Raw genomic sequence first — 26,396 nt, 5'->3', positions numbered from 1 at the left:
GTATGGCTATATAGCAGCCCAGAAGTTTTCTGGTGATCTTTGTGAGAGAAGAGATTACAGCACTAAAAAATTACCTTAGATTGTGTGGTGGCATGCCTGATAATTTGTCATGGACCCTAAAGCTGGTGTTTCAAGAATCTGAGTTCCCCTGTTGCTTGCCACTAACCTGTCAGGTTTCTACTCAGTTTCATATTGCGTCAAAAGCTCTTCAGCTTAACAGGCTGGCATTTTCTGATTTTTAAGAACGCTTTGTCAGAACATCTCTGAGCAACTCCTCAGCAATATTCATAACAGCAACATGTCAAAGGGCTTGCAGTGAGAGTTAACTAAGGTTTTCAAAGCTGAAAAGACACATAGATAATTAAATGAATCTGCAGTTGTTTTTCATCAAGTATTTATTTCTTCTGTGTATAATCAACTTGTATGCTATGGAGCCTTTAAACAATAACAGCTCTTCCCCTTTGTTCTCTACACTGCATCAGGAAAAGCAGGCTCCATCTGTGGTATGTTGGAGACCTACAATGTAATTATTCTACTGAAGTAGAAAAAAACTTGATACATCTAGAAGCCCACTCTAGAGGGACTGCAATAGACCCTATGGAAATAGCCTTAATTCCTCAGGAAATGGGTTTGTAGCAGCAACTTCATCATCCTAGACGAGCATGCAGTATTGATTTCCTGCAGAGATCCACAACGTAGGTAGTGGTGTTAGTTGCCATAGATCACTTTGCACTGACCTACGATTGTAACTGCTTGCAGTACTATCCTGTGAAGACGTAAAGGAAAAGCGCTTGGAATTCTGCTCCTCTCACATACCTAGGTAAAACTGTCTAATACAGTTCTCAGCAAAGCTGTCTCAGTGACAGTACCTTGAATTCAATAAACCCTGGACCAAGTTCTATTTGTCCAAGTCACTCATTTTTCTAATAACTCTAAAGGAGATCGTTTCCCCTAAAGGCAGAGACAAATGGTGAATAATCTGAGAGGTAGAGGGTAGGGAGGAATGACATTGTTCAAAGAGTTTGTGAAAGAGAGGAATTGTGATGTAAAGATTTTTCACCTTTATAAAGCCAAAGGAAAATAACAAATTCAGTGCCCTTGTCACCTTGTTTGCATAGCTTACAGAAGGGCAATGACTTTTGAATTTTCTGTGCCCAGGAAGGCTTTTTTATTTTGACTGTGTGTCATAGTTTGAGTAACTGGAATATAGGAGACGTATGCAATGGAATTTTTTGGTCACTAGAAAGCCTTGAAAGAGTACTAATATGAGATTCTTCTGATAATGGAGGAAATAGCATTGCTGTTACATTCCTGCAAAATATGTAAGTTAGGATGAAATTTCTGTTAAGAAAAGCATACTCAGAGTGTTGAATCAGAATTGATCTATGTAGATCTGTAGGTAGAAGCATGCAATGCCATCTGCTTTGAAAGGATTTTGAATGTTTAATTTAGATGATAAAAGGGATAAATATCACTGTCTAATTTTGGGGCTGTGCTGCTTAACTATCATTGGGTTTGATCTCTTAGTGGTCCAAAATGGTTAATGGCACCTGTGAGAATAAAAAGCTCAGAAATGTCTGTAATTTCTGCCCACTGCTCCATGGTCACCATCTTTATTTTAAGTGAAAGATGTCCCTCAGATGTGGTTTCATCCTGCTCAAGAGATTTTCCTGGCTTCCTGTGCCTCACTTAAGCTGGATCTGATTGCATTTTTAATTAAATGCTGCTTCAGTTAGAAAATGTTGATTCACAGAAGTCAAAACATTTTGGGGAAATGTGCTGATTTTTAATTTCTTTCATCAGGGTGACTGTCTGGCTTCCAAAAAAGATTCTATTTTGGATCTTGGAAACCAGAAATAAGTTCAGGCAAACGCCAAGTCTACTTCACATGCTTCCTTTTGGTCCTCTTTCCCAAGGGTTATAGAAAGGATTAATTATTTAAGGTTAACATTTAGTCTTTGAAATGTCTTGTTGCTGTCTTTAGGTGTCAGGATCTGTTTTGCTATGGGGTCATGTGTTCTGTCTCAAGTCAACAAAAACTCCAAATTGTGCTTTCCCAGCCCTCTCCCCTCCCCTTCCAGGGCAGATGCTTCATCTCTTCTTCCCTTTAGCAAGTTGCATATCAAGAAAGGTGGGAAAACTGAGTCACGCGTGCAATAATATAAACTCTGCATTTCACCTCTTGCCTGTTAGCACACTCCTCCTGAAAATGTTGGTGTCCCCTCTCCTACACCTTTTTCCTTTTACTTTTTTTTTTTTTTTAGCTAAAAAAGAAAGAGTGAGGCAGGGCTATTTCCCACTTAACAACTTTCTTATATGGAATCTCTCATTGATTTGATTCTGTTTGGTGCCCCCTTAAGGTTCATTTGTCCTTTGACCTGTTCTTGAAAATATGGTCATGTTGCAGTTTCTTCATACCTGGGTAGGTAACAGCAGTTGCATCAAATTTTTATTCTTTATGCCACATGTGGTTTATTCATCCCTCACAACAAATTAAAATGCCACTGATAGTTTGGTCAGGCGGGAAGTCTGAATCTCATTCAGAGTTCAATGTTGGATCTATGCATCATGGATACAATATAAACACCTTCCCCCCCCCCCCCCTCCCCTTCACCCCCTCCTCCTTCCCTAGCCTGTCTTAGTTGTTTGGTGGGTTTTTGCTTCGAAACATTTCCAGAAAATGAGAGTAACTGGCCTTTAATGTATAAACTCAAGGTATACAAGGTTGTTCCCATTTATTTCTCACATTTACCCTGAAACAATGCTAGATACACCACTATCGATACTATGTGTAATCTGAGTATTTATGAAAAAAAATAAATTATTTTTCCTATTGGTATGGCTGGGCAAAAAACTAGTTGGTGTTGCAGGGCTGTTCTACAGACAGGTGATTGTTCTACAGAAAGATGTAATTCTCTGGCCTTTAGTGGTGCCAGGTCCTTTTCCAGGAAATTGAGGACGTTCAGTTTTACAGGTGTTTAACATTGGAAGATGTGAACTGGTACCTTCCATTGCACTGTTGCTTATTATTTTCTGGATGGGATTAGTTTAGCAAGTACTTGGTGTAGATTAGATGATAAAGAAAAACACTTTAATGTTGAAAATACTTCACAAATAATGGAATTCTTAAATATAGGTTGAGCAAATTTGGTATCACAAACGTACAAAAGGCCTGATCTTACAAGCAGTTCTGTCTGTTTCTGACTTCATGAACTAGAGTAGCATCACGAATTGAAGGAACTGTAAAATCAACCAGTCTCTAAACTAAGGACATCTTTGCAGGGCTGCCAGAAAGCAGTATTTCTAGCACTTATGTATGTGGTAGCATTGGTTTGTACGCCCATAGACTGAGTTTTTCCAACCGTAATTTTATCAACTGTCATATATATAATTTTCAGTTGATCTGTTTGCAAACAGTAATTCCAAACAAAAACCAGTCACACTGTATTAAACAATTCTAGTGAGCAGAGTGCAGTTTTTGTTTCTGAAGGGCAGTCTGTGTACAAGATGTTTTTAATTAGTTTTTATCAGTGCTATGGATCCTCTATCTGAGGATTATAAACATGCCAGGAAAATCTGGCATAGCTGAGCTGCAGTGTGCAAGCTCAGTGCTCAAAATGGTGCCAAGGTGCATACAGATACCAAACAATACCATCATAAATTTACTGAGAAATCTTGTGGTGAAAGTAAGGGTTAAACTATAGCTTAGGCTTCATGCTGTATATCTCTCCCTTTCCATCTAGGTATCAGTTACGGAGTTCTTATTCTCCCTATTATGCTAGCATTTATAACTGAGGGTGGTTGATGATGAGCGTACTATAAAATGCTTAAGTGTATTTTGAGAGTTGAAAGGACTAACAAATGCAATATATATGAATGTGATACATTTGTAATGAATTTGACACACGGACACACAAAAAATACATCACAGTAGTGTGGAGAATGTGGTTTGACCATAAGGATGCTAGGGGATCTTAAGTTATTAAGGCTGAAGCTTTGTCCTTAATTCACCCTGTTATTTCTAGGTATTACAGTAAATGGCACCAAATGTAACCCACTGTCTCACATCTAGTGTTTAAAAAAAAAAAAAAGGTATAATGTGAAGTATATTGGGCAAAAGGAATCTGCTGTGAACTAAGCTTCACGCTACAATTTTCACAGTGTATATTTAGGACAGGTTTTTTGCAATTACTTGGTGGTTTTTGTACATGAAGTATTTGTAATACTGAAAAAAAATCATCCTGCCAAATTATTCAGTGTATTTGGAGTACAGAGTATTTAAAATGATACATTAGAAAACAGGTACTTAGGAGAATGTAATGGCTCAAGATAACAGAGAAATCTGTATTTTGCCTCATTTGAGCTGTGTACACGTATTGTATAAATCCGTAGAGGTATATTCAAGGTGATTAGCTAGGATTTAGTTCTGTGTGGGAGCTGGGGGGGGAAAGGTCTAATGGAAATGTTGACAGACCATTAACTAGAGTATCACTAATGGGTGCTATAATAGATAGAGATATTTTTAATTGTAAAGGGGTTAATTGGTATTCCTCATTTGCATTCCTTTCTTCCTGAGTGGTGGCAATTTGAGCTCATCCATTGATAGGAATAGCTATTATACTGAGAGAATATAAAGGATCACAATATTTTCTCCAAGAAAATAAGCAGGAGGGGAAAACCACAAATACGTTAACTGATGTATGATGATTAGCCAGCTGTAGCTGTGGAGAAAACTGATTTTTTTTTTTCTTAGAGTTTATTTTGGGAGTGCCTGCAGGAAGTTATTGTTTCCATAGTAATTAGAAGAATTTGATATATTTTTAATTGCTTTATATCCAAGCATGGGAAAAATAATTTACATTGGTCAAAGTGTTTACCATAACTTATATGTCGTTGCAAACTTCAACCCTTTTCTCTCGGAGATGAGAATTTTCTGACTGTAAGAGAGAAGCTACTGCTCTTTCTTTTTACTCAATCTGAGTGGTAAGGGAAGTGCTTACACAGCCTGTATATAGACACCCAAACACATAAAATGAGGCTTATCTCCCTAAATTGATAAGAACAAAACGGACTTCTGCTCCCTGTTGCCCTTAAAGGAGTTTAGTTGGTCCATGACCAGAGGAACTGGTCATTTGATGCCAACCGAGGTTAGCTATGAGGTCAACTCTCACCTTGTCACTGGCCTGTTCTGTGAATGAGGTCTTCCCCTCGTGCTTTTTAACCTTGGATCACTGTGCAGGATTTAAGTCAAGAGCAGCTAATGAGGGCTGGGGGAGCTTGGCCGCATACTGCCAGGGCAGGCTGCTGGCAGTGACTTCTGGCTGAGTGATGGCCAGTCTCCATCATCTGCCTGCAGTTCTCCATGCTTGGATTGAGCTCCAGGGGCTGATGATCTCCTAATGCTGGCTTCCTACAGACTGGACTGTAAGGAAGCTTAGATCCTACCCAGAATCTTACATAGCTACTGCATCTCTGAGTGTGACTTGCTGATTTGGATGATGTGAACAGCATGAGGTAGCTAGCTTCCCTCTCACTGAAAATCCCCTGTACAAAGCCTTCCTCTTCTACCGAAGCCCACTGTTCCTTCAACTCTAGAGTTAATGAGACAATCTTTGTGTCATCAAGAAAAGCAAAGAAACAAACACTCATCCATGCCCTCAGTTTTTTCTTTCATCCCTGGAGACGCTGAAGGCCAGGCTTGACCAGGCTCTGAGCAACCTGATCTAGTTAAAGATGTCCCTGCTGACTGCAGGGTGGTTAGACTAGATGGTCTTTAAAGGTCCCTTCCAACCCAACACATTCTATGATTATTCTCTGCTGTGGACATCTCTTCTTTGGCTTGAAGTCGCTTTCCCCACATTCTTGTATTTCATTCCTCTTTTTTTTTCTTCCCTGTTGCTCCTCCACTTTTCCCCCTAGCATTCACTGAGCTGTGTGTGCTCTCTCTAGGAATCTAACAGCTTTTTTGTCCAAATTTCACTTTCCTTCCTGGCCCATCCTGAAGTGTGTAGCAACAAACATTTCATGTGGATTTTTATTAAGTACTGAAAACAACACATTTGAAAAATACATTATACAGTGGTGGTATTCATAAAGCTTAAGTATATTTTACTGAATAAATAGCATCTTTTTGTTTCTATATAGAGTTAATGCCTTAGAATTTAGCCAACAGCAACAATTTACTCTTAAATACTATCTTAATGTACATAACACAACTACATTATTTAATAGAGGAATTTATCAATTTGTTAGTCCTAAATTACAAACTGTACTTCTCTGAGTCTTTCCAGTCTGTCAGTATTTACCATACCTTTATTTAGTGGCCTAGATGCTTTTTTGGTGAAAGTGAGCAACTTTGACTTTGCCCTGTCTTTGCCCATTTCCTAACCAGAGGGGACTGACTTACCTGTAGTGCTGGAAAAAAAATTGCAGATTATATTAATGAGTGCAGATAGGAGACTTCAAGTTTCTGGAAAGTTTCTCAACTCCTATTCCCAGACCTCTTGCTCTAGACTTCATCGCGGGTTGCTTTTACAGATCTTGTGGTCTGTGGGCTTCCAGGCACTTTTTTTCTTTCCGGAGTTTGGAAATGATGTGGGGCTCACTGGAGCTCCTTGTTCACAGCTGAGTCTCAGGTCTGAGGAGCTCAGATGAAAGCAAGAAGCTGGCTGCTCCTGAATGAGACCCAACTGGCCTGCCTTCCATCTGCTGGGCCGCGCTGGCGCTCTGCTGCCCGCTGATTGCATAGGCAGGGTGGTCCTCTCACAAGTAATAACATCCATGTGGTGCCAAAATCCCAGGCTAGTTCTCAGCTTGATCAGTTTCCCAATCTGCTTCGCCACACGGCCAAGCGGCATTTGTGCCAGCAGAAGGCCAGAGGAATAGCTGGGGGTGGGAGGAAAGCAGAGCCGCATTCTTGATTCTGTTTTTTTTAGCTGCAGTCCTGGCTTACGCAAATTTGAAATGCCTGGAGATTGTCAAGTGCTCTCCTAAAGCACTTTTGCAACTTACATGCATGGTCACATTTGTATACTGTGTACATACCCTTCTCTGCCTGCCTTAAAGTAGTCGAGTGGTTGCATGTGCTTGTCATTTGTTGTTGTGGAGTTTCTAGGGCAGGAAGGACTGCCTGTCAGCTCCCTGACCGCCTGCAGGATTTTCTTTGCTTCTGTAGGCTTCAGCAGGCCAGGTCTCAGTGCAACAGCTTTGGCATGTGTGCTGCTTGGGCGCTGGCGTCATTTTCAGATAGAAGCTAAGCACACTAGTAGTGTCTGTAGCATAAGGACTTTTCACTTTAAAAGTCACCGGCCACTTTGGCAGGGATACCATTCTCACGCTGTGAAGTGCCCTCTGCATTGTGTATTGCAAGGAAGTGATTTGGTTGAAAAGAACACCCTCCTCTTTGTTTTTCTTTTTGGATTCTCCCTCATTCCCACCCAAAATTATTTCTGTTCTGGATCATTTCCATGACCCAGTTCCCTGCAAGGCCACACATCACGTAATGGGAACGAGCAGCAGTGTGGGGGGTGACAAGCAAGCTTAAACTGCCTTGCCTTTATACTTCATAGGATAAAGATTGCTTCTTTAGGGCTAGAAAATCGAGGCCATTATAGGAGAAATAGAGCATAGTGTGAGTGCAACCATACTGACATACCGGGGTTTATCCTGGAATAATAAACCCACCTACTACCCCAGTATGAGCTAAACACTAAAAGCACAGTTTTGCTGGTACAACTGCATCTATGTTGGAGGATTTTGCCAGCATCCACTGTGGTATAAATACAGATGTCTGTATTTGGGACCTGACCATAGAAACGTATCTTTACCAGCTTTAATTGGTTTTAGCTAGGAGCTAACTGGCTCCAGAAGAACTACTTATAGCTTAACATTTCTGTTGAAAATGTACCATTTAGTAATTAATGGGTTTGGAAAGCAGCCAGAATCTTTCAATCTAATCCAGTTTAGGAAAAAAGAACCAATTGACTCTTTTTTTTGAATGGTAAATATAATGAAATATTTTACAACAAATCATACTTAAAAATAGCCCAGTTGCACCAGCTGTCATGTAGGATAAATCACTTGCATCAGGACATGATCTTTGTGATTTGTGGTTCATGCAAATAAGAGCAGGGTTTTGCTCCACATTTTGTATTCAGGCAAAGTTCCCCGTGGACTTCAATGGGAATTTTGCCTAAGCAATAACAGCAAAATTGGTCCCACGTGAAAAAAATTGATCACTGGGGAAAATTAAGAGATTTTTCTTAAAGGCACAGATGGCAGTTAAGCATTTAACTTTAATTGGCTTTTTACATGAGTGGGGACCCCTCTACTGTTGTACCTTTAGAAGAAACCTCCTTAGTACTCTGAAAAGAAATTTGTGTGACAGTTGTGGATAGTCATTTGCTGGGAGGGATAGAGCCAGTGTGCTCTAGGGAAGTGAAAGGGTGCTACAGAGGGATGTGAAATATCTGAAATAAATGCCAAGGTGGAGATAGAACAGTAAGAGCTTCCTTTACTCTTACTGTGTGAGTAGTTTTACTTGTTGTGACAGCACTGTTATGTGTGAGGAGGGAGAGAGGGGCAAAAGGAGCCACATGTGGCTGGGAGAGGGAGCAACTGGGAGAAGAACTTCCAGGGTTTTAAGAATGCTTGAGGGGCAAAGACATGAACGTTAAAGCTTATCTGGGGCATAGAATGAAACAACTTGGGAAAAGTGGCCTTAAAGGCTCAATTTAGTATTTCAGCATATCATGTTGAAAATTAATTGCAAATAGATCCTGGGGTTTTCATGTTGCTTAGCATGATCACAAGTGGATACTAAGAGCATGAACAAACCAAATCTGAGAAAGTTGCTTAAGATCAAGGTTATGGTGAGCACTGTGCTTGGGTTTGGATATAGTTTGTTTTTCTATTCATTTTCCTTGAATTAACCCACTGCCATTTAAAAGTTTTTATTAACAGGTTGAAATCAGAATAAAAATCTAGGCATCTTTTTTCACACACACACAATTCAGTGCTAAGGGCGTATGACAGTGATTGCTAAAACAAGACTTAGGATGCAGCATAGGTAAGGTTGTCACTGAAAATTTCACTTGCCTCACTCGTGAGAAGATTTTATCATGAAATTAAGATACTTAGCTTGGTCCTAACAGTTACAACTTATTAGAATTAGATACCAGGTGCTGGAGTCAAGAAAAGCCAAATAGAACTGCTGGAAAGGTCAGGGATAGTAGCAAGACCTATCATAAGAGATATGGCCAGGGATCAGGCAAGGAATCAATACTGCAAGGGGCATGAAGTAGCTAGAGCAATTGCAGACTGGCAGCAATAGAAACTAAGAATCAGGACTAAGCACACAAGAGGAAAAAGTATTGAAGCTAAGGAGCTGGGGTAAAGAAGAAATAAGAAAACCAAGTTGAGCTTAGCTTAGCCAAGGGACATGGTAATCACCACACGTCAGTGTCTTAGTGGTCTCATATTTTTAAGTGTGGGTAAACAGCCAACCATTAGCTTCCTCTGTGATGAGTCTGCCAAGCCTTTGGTCTTTGCAAAATCTGCCTGATAGGAACCTTGTCTTATTTGGTTGCTGCATGGACAGGTTTTGTTCAGTAGCCTCTCTCTTCTCATTCACTGGGATGCAGAGTTTGGATATGGGAGTGTAGGTTCATACCACACTCCCCTTGGTTAGGTGTCAGGAATCTCCATGTTTAAATCTTCAATTTCTGGTTTTAATTGTTTTTGTTTGGGTTTTGTTTGGTGTTTTTTTTTTTTTTTTTTTAGTTCTTATGGAGACTCCATTCATGGAACTCTTAATTTGTGGCCTGGAGTTCAGACATAAAAATCTGTCGTGGGACTGCCTTCTGAGGAGAAGCTTCAAATGATCTGGGGTTGTGGTGCATTCAAAGTGAAGAAACCTGTCCTTTTTGACTCTCGTAAATGTAAATAATTACATAACCGTCCCTGCATCAAGTCATGTGTTATCAGGTTTAGACCTGGAAACAATGGGGTTTCCTTTTCTTGAGGAGTATTCCTCCTCTGTTCACCAACCAAGCAAAGACTGAGTCAATAGCACTGAACTCTAATACATTTGTCCTCAAGCTTCCCTTACTTCAGAGACAGGCAGACGGTCTTTCTCAGCCACTAAGTAGCCAGTTAGCATCTTAAATGAATATTCTCTTCTTCTTGAAAGCCCTTTGTCTCTCTGGTGCCTGCAGTCTTCAGGCTTGCAAATCCACTTGTCTCTGAGCCTGAAAGGGCTTGTCATCTCCTTGCAAAGGAGCCTCCTGCAGAGGTCTGCCTTCTCCCTATTTATATAGTGTGTGCTTCCAGCCTTTCAGCATGGTCGGGCAGAGGTTGTGGTAGCCCGCAACTATTGTAAGACTAAGTAGTTGCCAGTGTGCATTTTCACAGCAGATTGTTCATCTTCTCTTTTCCCACTGCAAATGCCAACCACAGGTCAAGTGACATCTCTCCTCATGTTCATGTATATTTATATATTACATATGTGTGTGAGCATGTACATACACATAAATAAACAAATAAAATGGGTTTATCTACATGCTATGTAATGAAGCCTTGCACAAGTTTTTAAGAAATTCAAAGCAAATGCAAATAATCTACATCTGTTAGAATTCTGTGTGGTTGTAACCTCCAAGAAAGATGGGGAGAGGGGATTGGCGGCTACTAAGAGGAATGAATAGTTCTCCACTGCTAGCTGTCTGGAGACCAGGAAGCCTGGTGTAGACCTCTGCATGAGAACACCGGTAGTAATTTGTGGAGGTGCATATATTTGTACTGATTAGGCCTCTTTTATAATGAAGGAGTGAAAGCCAGTCCCACCTTCATTAAGGTTGTCATTAAACATGTTTGAAGATGATTATAGGACTGTTCTGTAAAAAACTTGGGGAGGGAAAAACCGCAAAACATGTTACCTGGGTTTTGATCCAGCTCTTTTGCCATCCACACAGAAAGTGCAATGACTGATCCTGTAGGTGTTTTTTCGTCGGTTGATGCTATCTGGCTGTGGAGGCAGATGAGAGACTTTTCTGTGCTTTAACCAGGAGTGGAACTGCCAGCCTTGCAGAGCTCATGATATTCCCCCAGTGCCCTTTCCACAGTGCTACTGGAAGGAAAAAAAGGACATTTCCTTCCAGAGCCGATGGAGATATGGTCCCCAGGAGCCTTGGTTCAAGAATGATAAGATGTGGAAACTGCCAAAAGGTGCAATAACAAATGTAGTCCGGAAGATAATTGTATTTGAGTGAGTTCAGTTACTGGCATGAACCATGTGGTGAAGACAGCCAAGTGTTTCACACTTGTGGATTAAAATTTGTAGTTCTTCAAATTGCTTATGAACCTGTAATGACTTTACAGTGATATCTTTGTTAAAGTAACATGGATGGAAGTATGACTGGACAAATTCTCTGTTTTGGTGCGTGACTTGGGGCAGACAGAAACAGGGAAGGTCTGAAATTCTGGGAGTATTGGAAATAAAGGGGCTATTATGTGACAGAAATCTCCATTTGATTAAAATAAAATAATTCCCCAATTACTGCACAGCCACACCTCTTCTTAAGATATACTTCAAGGAAGAAAAAATCAGAAGCAGAGCTGTGGGCAAGCCTCTGGGCTAGGGAAAGAACTCTCCTTCCAGGACTGCCTCCAGTTCTTCTACACCATAGTTACTTCCTTTCCAGATCTCTTTCCCTGACAAAAAGAAAAACCCTCCATATCTTCAGACCCCATTCTTCTGTCTTTGTAACCCTTGTCAAACCATCCTTTTGACATGGTCTCTTGGAGATGTTATGTGTAAGCTTCACTGCCCTGTTTCGCAGGTTGCAAGGGGTGTGCTGGGCACACACTGTTACAGTGAGCAGTGAGTGAGTGACTAATGAATATGAGAGGGAGCTTTAGGAGCAGGCTTTTTTCAGGCTACGGTTCCACAGGGCATCACTATGTTTTGCAGTGTGTCTAGGTAGCTATCTTGAGTGGTCTTGAATGTTGGGTAAACTTGATATTGTGAGTAATAAATATGCAGGAAGTTCTCCTGTGCTCTGTGGGTGAGATCTAATTTATGTACTAGCACTGCTTTTCATGTGAACATACGTTTCTTTGAAAGGACTTTATTCCATGGCTATAACTTCTGTTATTAGTTTCAGAAATAAATTCAACTGTTATTGTAACATCAGAATCAAGATTTATGTAAGAGAAAAATGTGCCTGTAACTTAAGAAAAGAGGAAGAATGAAATGGCATTTAACAATGGGGTAACACATTCTGTGCGCATTCAGACATCTCCCTTTTAACAGGCTTTTACGCAGGGAGTGAATGCTTTTGCTTTGTGTCCAGGCTGCAGGTTTGGGGGAGAGAAAGCAAAACTGCACATATTCTGCAAGGAGGAGCTATAACACAGACAGATCCAGTTCAGGAAAAAGGAAGTGATTTCTTCCAAGCCATTACACTCACGAATTCTGGATGAGCATAAAACTGTGTGGTTTCACTCTGAATGCTTCTCAAACAGAATGCTTCTTTCCAGAGTGTGCATCTCGTATCAATACAAGTAAAACAGCGCAAATGTCACATGCATTCTGTCCGAGTAGCATAGTTTTGTTCTCGTGCAATGGGAGCAGGTGGTGGGAGGTTGTTTTGATGAGGTTAAGAAGCTCCTCCCCTCCCTCCCCAAGCAGCAGTCTAATCTGCGTCAGCAGTAATTGTGTGCCTTGCACTGCTTTCAGTGAGGGTGAGTGCAAAAGATACATCAATATGAGGTATCAAACTGAGGCTTAGATGTTCCTTTTAAGTGGCTGCTCATTTCCTTGAGCCATAACATGGGCTAAAGGTTAACTTACACATTCTCCGTGGAAGAACAATTTCTTTTTTTTGGGGAAGGGAGAAGGAGGGGGGAAGGGCGTTGTTTCATATTCTTTCCTACCTATAGACTAAATGTGATGTACAGTGCTGTTCATGCAGATTTTTTTTTTCACTGGATGACTTGCTAATCAGACCTGAGTGCAGTGGAGATAAGAGAGAGCCAGTTGCCTAGCTAAGAGGCTCTGCCGAGCGCCCCAGCCGCCGGAGCCGAGGACAGAAGCAGCCGCCGCGCTCCCGCTCCCGGCGCGTCCCCGCTCCCGCCGCCCGCCCCCGCCAATGGGCCTAGCGCGGGGGAGCTGTCCGAGGTGCTAGGATGCTGGCTGCGCGGGGGGTCAGGGCAGCCGGATTGCAGCAGGAGAGGAGCCCCACAGTCCTGCTGGCACCCGAAGGTAGGCTTGCTCTTTGTTTGAGAATCCCTGATTAATCAACAGCAGCATCAACAGACTAAGGCAGCTGGGAAGAGCAAGCCTGCCTGTAGTCACGGGGGAGAGAGAGACAGACGATGCCACAAGCTAGACTGCCTCAGACCTTCTCTAAGTGGCAATGAGAGAGCGAGCATCTTTCCTGCTGCAAGAAGCCATTTGGATAGGATGTTTTCTATTCCTTATATTCTGTTCTTTTTGTCTCCACGGAACATATTCAAATGAGGCACCTTAGAAATCTCTGTGTTAGTGCATATGATGGTGCTGTAATCTTCTATGTTGTAAAGTGGGTAAAAATCATCCAGTTTCTTCTCTGCTGGACCTCAAAGCAGGGTGTTGTTTATACCCTCCCATTATCTGTACCCTCTCTTCTCTGAATGTGGATTTAAAGAAGCAAGCACCTGTCTTCTCTTGCCACTGCATTTTTTAAAAGCCAAACTTTCCATGCCATTTTAATCGTATGTTAAGAAGATCTGTAACGTAACACACTGACTTATAGTGATGTCGAATTCTACAATCTGGGCAATTTTGCCAACAAGATTTAATGCACTTTAACTGAAGAAAAAACTGAGCCTAACTGCAAATCTGTTTCTTATGGTGCTGAAATATCCCTTCCGACTGCACTGAGATAACCACAGGAAAGGGCTTTTACAGGCAAAAGTCACCTTTGATTATTGCACTTAGCAGTCCCCGTGGACTTAAATTTTGGTACGTACATATTTTAATACATTATATGAGCATGCTAACAAAATATGGTGCTAATTAGAATGAAAAAATAGTATTATCAAATGAAATAATGAGTAGTCAGAATGCGTAATGGTGAAGTTGCATGTATTTTTAGGAGGTATTAATCAAGCCATTGCTAAACTAAAAGCTGAAGTCTATTTGGTTATTTTTTTGTACTTCACATGTTGATTGTGCTTGTAATAGAGACATTTTGTAGCTGGATTTTTTTGTTCATAAAAAGCACTGTTAAATAATTAAAAACATTCTTTGCTATTTTCTGATGAATTAATTGAAATAAGTAACTAATATAGATGTTTGAAATTATCAGACCCACTGCACCATTAATATTTTACAGCATCTTAACATGATGCACATGATGCTGGTGGTAGTGAAATCTCCATTTCATTTTCTTGAGGAGGAAAAAAAATTACATCCATCAGTGAGACGCTGATTCTTTCTTCTGAGTTCAAATACACTCTTGTTTGCATACAGAATGTGTGTGTATATGCCTATGTGCATTGTGTGGTTTTATTTCTTGTTATTCATAAGTCTTCCACATAATATTGGGATGATAAAATATCATAATTGCATTTAACTGCTTGCCATTCTGAATCTAGATTTGTAATTGTCTGACATCGGTGTGGTTAGAAGGAAGCAGGGGATAAAAGTGATCCCCTCAGGGGATAAAAGTGATAAAAGTGTTGCTGTATTGCAAAGTAAACAACAGTTCTTTACGTTCTGGAGTCATAGAGGAGTCATTGTTAGCAAAAATCTTTTTCCTTTTCAGAAGGCACTAGCAAGGGAGCCAAAATTCAAGGCTTAGGGTATTTTTTTTCAGTTCTTAAAATTACAGGGAGCATAACTTTCACCTATGAAGGGTGGGACTTCTATAGAAATGGACTATTTCTTTAAACCCATGCAGTAGCATTCTTATTCTACTGAAGGAGCCACTTTTAACCTCTTTAAGTGAAGGGCTTAGTACTACTTAGCTTCAGTGATTTCACCTAGGTGCTAGAGCTCATGCTGTGCTGTATAATGAGGACAAGGTATATAATCTGTAACCCCAGTCAAAATACAAAGTATTGTTTTGTACTTCCGAATGAGTGCAGTGGTTCTTCTTTAAATATCTGCATAAAGCGTTGTCAAATGTTATATAGTAGGAAACTTGCAACCTGTTTCAGAAGGTCTTTCCTCTTTGACATTAGAATTTAATACATCACTGTGTGAAAACAGCAATGCCAGCTCATTGTTAAGAATGAGCAGGGAATGCAACTCTAAGAATTTCTTAGTAATTTGTCTCATCACATTCGACTGTTTGGGTATTTCGAAGCTCGCTTGGTATAAGGCTCAGTTATGATAAGAGACTGAGTTCTGCAAAGTAGTCTCTAGTATATTTTTCCGTGACTGAATTTTTCTTGGTTGCAGTGAAAGTATTCTTTGTACACCCAATACCATTAGGTCCTTATTAGTGCTGCTGTGGTCAGCAGTTTGTGAAAATCGGATATGGCTGGTCTGTCTACTTTGCTCTTACTGCCTCGCAAGAAACTAGAATGCAACAGCTCAAACTCGAGGGTTGAATGGCTGGTTAGCATCCTTGATTTGTGCAGAATCTTTCTGTTATACCAAATTCAGTGGAGGGAATTGACAAGTAATGTGAAAGCAGATGTGTTATCAAAGAGAGGAGGTAGTATTTGGAAGGGAGACAGGCAGGATGGGAGAGGTGTGTAGACCTTTATAAATTAGGGGTTGGACTCAGGACTTTGGGTAACCCCACTCTCGTATTTACAAGCTCTGTTTTCTTATGTTAAAATTAAAAAAAAAAAAAATCCCTCTGGTTTGCAAGAAGGCAATCAGTGCCTTTGTCATTACTTCAAAAAGCTCCTTCAGTTTAATGTCAGGACTGCCAATTTTCAATGCAGCACAGCTGCAGCTTATGGCTGTCAAGCATGCTGAAAAGCAACTGGTATTTTGGGGATCCTCATGAATAACAGGGAGAACTGCATGTCTGAATACTAACATATAGGGCTGCTTTGATACTGTGATATTGAGTTGATTACTCCTCATATTCTGAATTCAATATTTTTGCACACTGATCATATGAAAAGGAGGTGGGTTTGAGCAAGAATGCTGTACACTGGCAGCAGAGCAAACAGTTAAATTAGAAGTAAGGTATGCAACAGTCTTCTGAAGCACAATGCATTATTCTCACATAGAAATTGTGTCTGAATCAATACAAAGATCTTGAATTTAGTTACGTAAATATTTCTAGGCAAACTAGTAAGGGGACTGCTTGCCCTTGCCAGTAAACCAGATGCACTGGCAGGGAAGGGGAAAAAAAATGAAAAAAACCCAATCCTGCGAGCTGCTCTCTGCTTCTTTGCCAATGTCCCTCTGATGTGGGGATACCTGAAGAGACAGGTGCCAGCAAGCATGATTGCGCGTTCATTTTTTTTCTCAGTAAGGTTTCACACTGTGTTAGTTTGACCTTTAAGAGGCAAAGTGAACATGTTGGAGAACTCCTTCTTTGTGTCCTTGCACACAGGTGAATTTCCAAAACTGCTCATATTCAGTGAACACTACAACAAAGTTCCTCCAATCAGTTTCTGTTGACTTCTCAGTACGTTGACTTCAATAGCTAAAATCCAGGGGTCTTTCTGTTCCTTCACAATGAGGAGGGGAAGAGAAAGGAGTGTCAAAAGAATTTCACAAATGGAGCAACTTCCTGTTACAATTTTCTAGGGCTGCTTGGTTTCAGAAAACAAATGCTTTGAAAACAATTTGACTGCAAATATACAGGTGACCCTGTATGGTCCTTGTTACCAGATAACAAAATCCCTGACCACAGTGTGCATGTTAAGTGTACCAAAATGGTGGTGCCTCACCTACAGCTTATATCACTTATTTAACAACTTGCATTTGCATATTTTTAATCAATTATAAATGTACTCAAACAGAACACTTGCTTGTACTTGTATCTGCTCTGGCAGATGGCTAGGAATTGCTCACTACCTGAGTTTACCAGTCAGCAGAACCTTTGATCAAAAGTTGATTAATGCTGTCCACACATTTTCCAAGGAAGTTGACAAGCAGGCAGTGCATGGGACTTGATGGGCAATTACAAAGCATACTTATTAAGGTAACATGGTATCTCCGAAGTGGCATTAATACCTGTAAATAAAATCGGTCCTAGTGTGCCGTACGAGGAATACTAATACTGTAAAAATGTTTATAGTGATTAGTTAAGCTTTTTGCCCTAGCTGTTTGCATTTTTCTTCCCTGCTTAAGTGTGGCCCGTACAACTGTCCAATATTAGTAAATGCAACGAGTCTGTAAAATACCATGCATGCAGGAGATACGCAGGTTTTGATCCAGAAAATGCTTGCTACTGGTATAGATGCTTTTCAGAGTTAATGCCATAAGAGCTGATTCAAAATTTTGAAATATCTGGGAGTCTTCCAGCTCTACGTCCAGGAGTATCCCAAACTGAATTTGGTGTCGCAAGCATGCAAGCATCAACAGTCACAGGAGGAGGTCAGTAGCTACAGTTGTTCTGTACTGTTGCAGGATTGGACTCCTGTTAGGACAAAGAATATGTCTTCATCAGTTTATTAAATAGTGTGTAAATCTTTGTCATTCTACATGAATTCAATAATAGACAACATCAGTGATAAATCAGTGTATAAAGTATCTGGTCAGTGCGTGCAGCAGAATAAAGGCTTTTTTATTTCAGTCTTTGTCCAATTGGAATGACTTTATCCTCTCGTATGAAAAATAAATTTCATAATAAAAGGAGACTCAGCATATCCTTAAGTATCAGCTCATTTTTGACCTCAAAAAGGAAAGGGAAACAATGAGGAAACAAATGCAGTATTGTTATCATAAAAAAGGGTGTTAAGCAGATCAAGTTCTTTATGTCTCTGTGAAAAATGGATCAGAACCCCATTTATTGAAAGCCTGCTGAAGTTATCTTCAGTATAAAATTCCATTTTATACTTCAGGAGTAAAATCTGATCCCTGGAGAAATCAATGGCAAAACTGCCATTAAGGTCGCTAGGGTGGGGTTTCTCTGTTGTACAGGTTTATCTGAATTTAATTCAATATATGCAGAAACTAGGCTTTACTAGAAGTCCCAACTTGGGGGGGGGCGGGGGGGCGACCAAAAAAAACCCCAAAGAGTGAAATAAAAATCTACTGGGGAAATGGCCCAGATTTGAAGCATCAAAAAGCGGATACCATTTGAGAAATTTAGAGACAGTGGAGTTAGAGCCAACTATGCTGTTTGTTAGCATTGGTTTTAATCAGGTAGTCTTCATGCTGTATACAGAGACCCCCAGGAAGGGGCTATGGTATCTAGATTTACTTTTCTTAATCAGAAAGGTTAGGAATTGGTCTAAAATTACGTCTACTGGAGCATCAGTAGCATTGACAGAATCTGTTTAGCTCTTTGCCAGCTTCCCAATTCACTCCTTTGCAGATACTGTGATGCTTGTGATGACTATATAGGATAGCTCAATGTATATGGCAACCCAGTGGACTTCTAACCACTTCCAGCATGAAAGCTGTGTGAACTTGCATGTTGGGCTACACTAAGACCTCCCTCACTGGTTTTACCCTGCAGGGATTGGTAGGAGATACCTAAACCCATGCCTGAAAATCCTTTAAGATAATTTAGTGACCCTGAGCATCAGCCTTGTGCTTATGTTCAGTCTTAGTTGATAGAAAAAGTTGTCTTGGGAGGCTGAAGAGGTGATAGGAGCAGACCCTTTGCATCTTTTGAATCTTCATGACTTTAACAGTCAGGTTACAATTGTACAGAAATAATTTTGATACAGAGACACAGAACAAAGGGGAAAAAAAAAACCTGGTGTCCTTTTAAAATATTAACTGCCTGAAACCAGCTGCATCTTGCCATTGCCACTTCAAGTGATGAAAAACAGGGAAAAAATTTAAAGAAGGGAAAAAATATTTCTCTTTTCTTTTCATGTCTTGCAGATTGCTTACTCCGTGGATGTAAAAGCATTCTGTTCTCATGTTTAGGGCTGTGCCTGAAGGCCCAGGGTGGATTGATAGATTCAATAAGAGCTTTTAATTGTTGTTATTTTTTTTTTTTTTAGAGCCAGTGTCTACCCTGATCAGAATTTTGCTTGTCCAACAGTGTAATAAAGATTAGAAATATGGCAGTATATTAGGAAATGGAGGAAACACTTTTGTTCCTGGTTTCACAGGACTCTACCCCTAAAATCTGTGTGCAGACAGGATACTCGTTGCCTATTCAATAAGATCACTTCTAGTTGCAGGGCTGGCATCCGTTCTCAGGCTGATTCCGAGAAGTCACACCACCCTTCTTCGGGGAAGGGAGGAATGCTCTAGTAGTGAAGAAGCAAATGTGCCTTAGAGAGCTGAGTTCGTTTGCCAGTGCGTCAGTCACCCTCTGCCTCGTCTGTAAGATGAGGACCCCCCTCACAGGGCTGTGTGAGGATAATGCCACTCAAGATCATAATTCTCAGGACCTTACAGTAATCAGTATTTAAAATAAGAGGATGGCATTATTCTGTCTTATTGAAGTTCTATTTTACTTATTAAACCAGTAGTTAATTTGGTTGTATAGAATTTAGCCAGTGTGTTTCTTGAAATTATACCTTGCCTTTAGTCACCTGTAGTATTTACTGATGTGTCTATACACTAGAGTTCTCGTGACTCTCAGGGTGTCTGCTGCTGAGTGGAAAACATTTAGGGCCTTTCTGAGAGCTTCTGGGGTGTCTACCATGGAGCCAGGAGTGACCTAGGGATTTAAGTGTGTCTGTGCTCCATGCTGCTTAGCTGGAGGTAAATCCAAGTGTCTGCCATACCTGTGGAAGAAATACAGAAGCTTGGAGAATTCAAGGACTTTAGAGTTCTGAAGGTCCCAGCTTCAAGCTAACAAGCTGTTGGGCAACAGATGACCTTATGGGCTCAAATCTATGTTACTAAGAAGTATAGGAAACTATTTCACAATGTTTCTTTCCAGACTTTGAAACTAAAGAAAATTTTTAACGTTTTTGTTCAAGAAAATAGAACAGTATTTTTCACCTGAACTTTGGAATATCCTGCAGAATAGGAGTTTTATCTAATGATGTGCTCTGGTGCAGCTTTATCTAAATTGCAAAAAGAACCTGTTGTCCTGGGATGGAAGCCTTTTCAGTCCAATTCAAACTGCTGTTCAGGGAGGTCAGTGTTGCTGCAACTGAAGGGCATTAGGAGAAGGGAAGGGGTGGGAGAAAATGTTTTTGGGATTTGAACAATGTATAACTGGACGGATCTGCATCACTTGGAAGAGGAGACACCTGGTTTTTATCTCCTCTTGTCTCAAGTAATGCTGTTCTGTGTTCTCAATTGCTTTGTTTATTATCCTTTAGACAGGAGAAAGTCTAAAAAATTGTCTCTTACAGAGATGTTAATTACAATTGACACAATCTTGCTGTCGTAAACCATAAGCTATTTTCCTACTGATTAAGGTATTATGTGTTTTTCAACCTGCAGGAAACGTTGCTTTCCTTTGTTCATTATCTCCTGCAAGATGATGAGTTCTAATCAGGAGGAGGTCACTTTGGGCGCTTTTCTCCAGTATATTGAAGATATGGGGATGAAGGCCTATGATGGCTTGGTTATACAGAATGCATCAGACATTGCTCGAGAGAATGATCGCATGAGGAATGAAACAAACCTGGCTTACTTGAAAGAAAAGAGTGAAAAACGCCGAAAACAAGAAGAAGCAATAAAACGGTAAATATTTTGATAAAAAGATGAGTGGTCTGGCAGAATGAATGAACAGTGAGGGGCTTGTTCTCAGATATGGTAAATATGTGTAGACTGATTGATTTCTAAGTAGTTTGCTGGTAAAAGCAATACAAACCATCGGCCTATGTCAGGCTCCTAACTGCATGTGTTTTACATTGTGTAGGCATGATGCTGAATGGTTCTACCTCCCTCAGTGGAAGAGAGTATTCCCACCCAAACGTATTCAGTTTGAGCACGTGTGGCATCTTCAGCATGTCTGAGTCGCAACAAAAAGTTTAGGTGTTAGGAACAGGAGATGTAGCTCTAATGGTCCTTACCCACTCAGTGCTTTTAGATGCAGTGTGTCCTTTGTGCAAAGATGCATTGGTCTGAGCTCTTGCAAGACAGGGACAGCCTCACAGATCAAAATAGACTGTCCTCGAGTTGATGTTTTAAATCTGGTAAATTTTCAAAGATCTTTAATTGCTTCAGAGGTTTTACAAAAATCATGTCTGTTATTTGTCATTTCCTCACCATTCTCACGCTCTGAAGTCAGTAAAAATATTGCAATCATTTAAAGGAAAATGGATCAAGCCCCTGATGGGTAGAACCCTGTAATGGCTCTTCTTGAACAATTCCAACAATTTTAATTGACAGTTAATGAGAGGAGCACTTGGATGACCTGGCCTCTTGTGCCAATGGATAGCAATGAAATCTCTGCAGCCTCATAGAGAGGAAAAGAAGGTTGAATGGCATAGATATAAATATTTATTATATACGCATTTGCACATTAAAAAAAATTGCATTTTCTTGAGAAGAGGGACAAATTGTGTAATACAGATAAATCATCCAAATGCTAAACTTTCATATGCAAATGGATAGCTTGAGCACAAACTGTTAGGAGGTCCTTTGAATTTTTTCCCCTGGCGTGAATATCCTGTATTTCAGTTTAAGTGATTAAATTTTATGCTACGTCTTGGGTACTGTACATCCAGGTATAACAGACATGCTGTGCTGGGAATGTTCCAGCAACGCCTCGGTAGTCTGGTAATTTTGATGGAACGTTTAAAGCAAAAGAGCAGCACATACGGTTTGACAGAGGAGGAAGACGCAGCAATGTAAAGCAAAATTATGGCTGCTTTTACGTTCCAGGAAGTAAAATTTTTTGGATTGTCACTAATTTTGTTGGGAGGATAAGACTAATGTGAAACTAAGGTGAATAATGACAGCCATCTGATGGCTTCCAAGCAATGTGTGTTTTGGAACCTTCTGGACTATTATCTTGTCAGCTCAGCTTTTGGGTGATGTTTAGGGGGATTCAAACTATTGAGGAGTCAAAGGCATAGGCTGCTTGTAGCAGGAGCTATACTACACACAATTTCATGAGAGAAAATGTTTTTCCTTGCAGCAGATTAATGTAGGAGGGGTTTTTTTTTTGTTTGTTTTGATTTATGCTGGATATGCCTTTTGTTTCATTCTTGCCATCTTTGTTTAGTGTTCATCTCTCTCTTTAGATTACTGAACAGCTACATAAACTGCAAACCATCCAAGAGGAAACAGTAGTGAGACCCACCTCAAAATGTTTCTTAATATGATGGAGAGGGAAGTTAAGTTCTCTTACATGAAGCAGAGGAAGAATTTGAATCTGTCTCATCTGCTAAGTAAGCACATATAAAAGTGCTAGTCAATAAACTGCTGTTTTAAAGTAGTGAGATGAAGAGTACTTTGTCATCTTACATGGCTGGCTCTTCCCCAGTAAGGAAAATAATTAAAAAAACAAAACAAAACACCAAATTTGTAAATATTTTGAATTTATTGAAACTTCACTATTTGATTAATTTAGGATTAGCTGGAAAAATAAATTCCCCAGTCCTTGTTGCAACTTCTTCATTTGGTGATAAGCTATGTTAAACTGTCAACGTATACAGATGTATTCAGAATATAGTCTTCAGAGCTGACAGCTAATTAGGCTGTGCTTTGGCTAACCTGTTTACATGCACTTTAGTATGTGTGACCGTAAAGGTCACTAAGTGCCAGAACAGGTTTTGTTATGAATAAGTTTCTTGGGGCATGAGAGAGTAAGTTGTGGACCTACCTGGTTCTTTATAGTCGTCTAGCCAAGTTTCTCTACTGAATCTGAATGGCGGTAACAGTATTTCCTACCTTGTGGTTGGTTTGTGTGGTTTTATTTATTGATCTTGGCACAGTGATTTGATGAAGAGCTCTGGATAGTGCAGATGATTTAGGGCTTAGCCAAACCACGAAATTCTTGTTCATGCTAAGCTGAAATCACTGAGAACAGTGCTGTGCTCCCCAGATACAGAGTCAGAAGACATAAGGAAGATTACCAGCAATATAATGGGTTTATCAGAGGAATAGCATGTATATGTACACGAATCGGAGGCATCAAGATTTCTGGATATAGCGTTCTTCTGTGGCAGGCCATGCGTGATGGTGGTCCCTTCTAAAAGGTGCTAAAGGTGGTCCCTTCTACCCCCTCCCCACTTGGGTTGTCTCAGTAATATTGAGGGGGTAAACAATATACATCTGAAAAAAGAAAGTAGGAAAAACACCTTACGAAATCTTGGAAAACGCTGTATTCGTGTCTTTTTTTCTTGTGTAAACTTGGAGAGGTAAAATGAGATATTTATGATCAGCCCTCAATTAGGAAAACTAAAAGCAATAGCAGACTAAGGGAGAACATCTGATTTGACTAAAGGAACCATGATGTCTGAAGTCACTTAGGCTGATTGCAATTGAGTCTGCTCCCTGTAGTAACCTCCAGAGATTCATCCAAGACCATTGTTGTCTATTGCAACACAGCGGACAGGGTTATTGATTTCTTCTTTGTTCTGTACTATTTTCCTTATATCTTTACTTTATCTTGGCAGGTATTTATACTATCTGTAATTCCTGATAGCGTGGCCTAGATAGCAAGTGGTGCGCATGTGCACTGATAACAGTGCTACCAGTCTGGAGACTCCCAAGAGCTGAAAACAATCTCCTTAGCAACAAGGGAGTCATCCCCTGTGATTAATCGCAGGTAGATTTTGAGTAGGAGAGGGGGTTCCAGCAAACACTTTTCTTTTGCTTGTAGGAATCAAAGTAAAGCAGCTAAAAGTCTTTGGCACCTACTGAAAATTACCTAATAGTCCAATTATTGAATTTTTGGAGAAGCTATTCGATTTTAGTGTTCAGATGGTCTCTTTTAGAAGAAGGCTGATCGTGTATATTAACAACATAATAATGAGTAATTTATTCTCTAATAAAGTGGTGGTATTCACACACAACACTACTTGGAAGCAGCTGTTATTTACCTAAATCATCTCATAACCATGCTGAATGACTTAAAAGTTTATTGAAATTCATTAGTCTGAGCAGTTTGGAAACAAGATCTGAAAAATGACCTTAAAAAAAAAAAAGGCATTTGATTGTATGTTTTGCCTTCCTAAGGATGCATAATGTTGTGTTTCTTCAGTAGCACTGCTGTACATTCAGTGCGATTGCTATCTCATCGTGTGTCATTCTGATAGGTTAATTGTGGGGAAAAATGTATGGATCTATCACACATTGCAGGGGATAAAACACATCGTGTTGGATTGGGGAAAAAACAGCAACTAGTCTTTGTCTGATCTTGCGGGCTGAGTCAGCTGATCTGATCTGAATTTCTGACCTAATTTTAGTATGGTATTTAGCGATCATGCAGAGAAAATAAGGTTAATGTGCTGATTAGTAGCTGAGAGTAAGCCACAATAAATACGTTAGTATATATATTTTGGGCCTAATTTTTAGACCTTTTTTCTTCCATCTTTTATTTGTCTGGTCTCACTACTTGATCATCGTCTGTTCAGGCGGCTGTGTCCAGACCAAGAGAACATGCTGGCACATTGCCCACAGAGCTTATAAATTGCAAATAAAGTTATGAAGCAGTATCATTTTCACTGGCAATAAAGTTGCAGTACTGTGAGATGTACGTTTGCCGTGATACAATATCTGCCGTAGGCAGCATTTCTGGGAACAGAAGGTAGGTTTGCCTCAGCTGTTATGGGTGCCAGGGAAAAGGTGAGTATTTTGAGTCTACGTAGGGCATCTGTTAGAATGAGCAGTTGCTTTCTGACTCATCCATAATTGAAATACATATATTTAGATACTTTATATCTATTATACGTAGTCCTGCGTGGATACTTCAGCAGCGCTTTTTTTAATTGTATAAATGTTAAATCTTGGTAAGAAAAAAAAAAAAAAAGAACCCTCCCCCTCCTCTGAAGGCCAAGGCATGTTGCATTAATCATAGGGAGTGGCTGGGGTTGTACACTTTCATAGGAGATGTATGCTTTCAAAGTCCTGGCTGCTTGGTTTTCGGTGTCATTCAAACTACTGTTTCTGCTGGGGAAGTTGTCATTTGGATTTGTTACACCGCTCTGGTGTAAAGCTGAGGGTGTTAGTGGGCATGAATTTCTACCTGCCAAATCCTGGACTTAGCCATCAAAATATTAATTTCTACTTCTAGTGGTTTCCCTTACACGTAGCTCGTTCCCAGCACCTAAATGGCTCTGTGGAAAGCCTTGTTTCTGCTTGTTGAGGGAAGTATCCAGACAGATGCTGTCAAGAGGAGGAGCTTTTAGGAGCACTGTTCTCTGCTAAAGCTAGCAGAAATGGGCCAGCCAGCCAGTGGCAGAGTTAAGCTCTTGTAATAAAGAAGGAATTGTAATGACCAGCTGTCATCCTAACCTCTCCTTCCTTTGGCAAATGAAATATTGAAGACTAACCCATCGGCAAAAGTAAGATCATATTTTTCTCTTGCTCTATTTTTATTTTTAAGGTTGTGGAAGGAATTGAATTTGGGTATTATGTGTCTGTAGTTTTCTGTAGTTTCTGTCCTTAGGTTCCTTTGTAAACAGGACATGAGTTATGTGTCCTTCAGCTAAAAGTTAAGTGTTATCAAGCGTGGGCAACAGCAAGCAAATATAAAAATATTTCTATACATGGGATTATGCCAAAAGCTCCGTTCAGCTGAGAAAACGTGTAATCTTAGAGTGTATGGACATGCTGAGGTGTTTCTACCAAAAGATTTCTACCAAACTAAAAAATAACCTAAATAAAATAATTTCATTATGAACATTATTAACATTATAAACATTATAACATTATAAACGTTATGAATATTATTTCATTATAACAATGTCTTGAAATCAGAAAAATACTTTAGGTAAAAAAAAATGCTTGAAGTACTGTTTCTTCTTTTTCTGAACATTTCTCTGTAGTTGAAATTTTCCATAGTGAACTACACATTTCATTATTTGCAGGAATACTTATGCCTACTAGATTACAATATGCTTACAGCCAGAACTCATGAAAAATGTGAAGGAAGTGCAATAAATGTTTCAGATCATGGTGAGGCGCTCACTTGAAATACCTGCAAGCACATTATTGAAATGTTATAAATTACAAATTTGTGAACCTGTTGTTACTGGTTTGGTGTTTCAGTGCTGGGTTTTTTTGTGGTTTTGTGTTGTGCTGTTTTTTGTGGTTTGTTGTTTTTTTTGTTTTTGTTTTTTTTTTAATTCAAATCTGAGTTCTCTCAGTGAATGTGATTTTTTTGGATATGAGGTCAGTCATATAT

The 26,396-nt window shown here is 39.9% G+C and overlaps 1 protein-coding gene across 2 annotated transcripts in view; it reads left to right on the top strand.

Moving 5' to 3' along the window:
- The first annotated feature begins 12,711 nt into the window (after positions 1-12,711).
- The window catches only part of NYAP2 (neuronal tyrosine-phosphorylated phosphoinositide-3-kinase adaptor 2), a 152,818-nt gene continuing 139,133 nt past the window's right edge, over positions 12,712-26,396 (top strand). Inside the window, exons 1-2 of one of the 2 annotated variants that reach the window (XM_063338539.1) lie at positions 12,712-13,258; positions 20,537-20,779. In XM_063338539.1, coding sequence (XP_063194609.1) covers positions 20,574-20,779 — 206 coding nt within the window. In that variant the 5' untranslated portion in view covers positions 12,712-13,258; positions 20,537-20,573. Of the gene's footprint in view, positions 14,000-20,536; positions 20,780-26,396 lie in introns of both variants that reach the window. The other variant, XM_063338538.1, reaches the window with a different exon arrangement.

This window comes from Chroicocephalus ridibundus, chromosome 6 (genome assembly GCF_963924245.1).
Source record: "Chroicocephalus ridibundus chromosome 6, bChrRid1.1, whole genome shotgun sequence".
Lineage (NCBI taxonomy): Eukaryota > Metazoa > Chordata > Aves > Charadriiformes > Laridae > Chroicocephalus > Chroicocephalus ridibundus.
The sequence above is the reverse complement of the archived record's forward strand: the minus strand, read 5'-3'. Positions and strand labels throughout refer to the sequence as shown.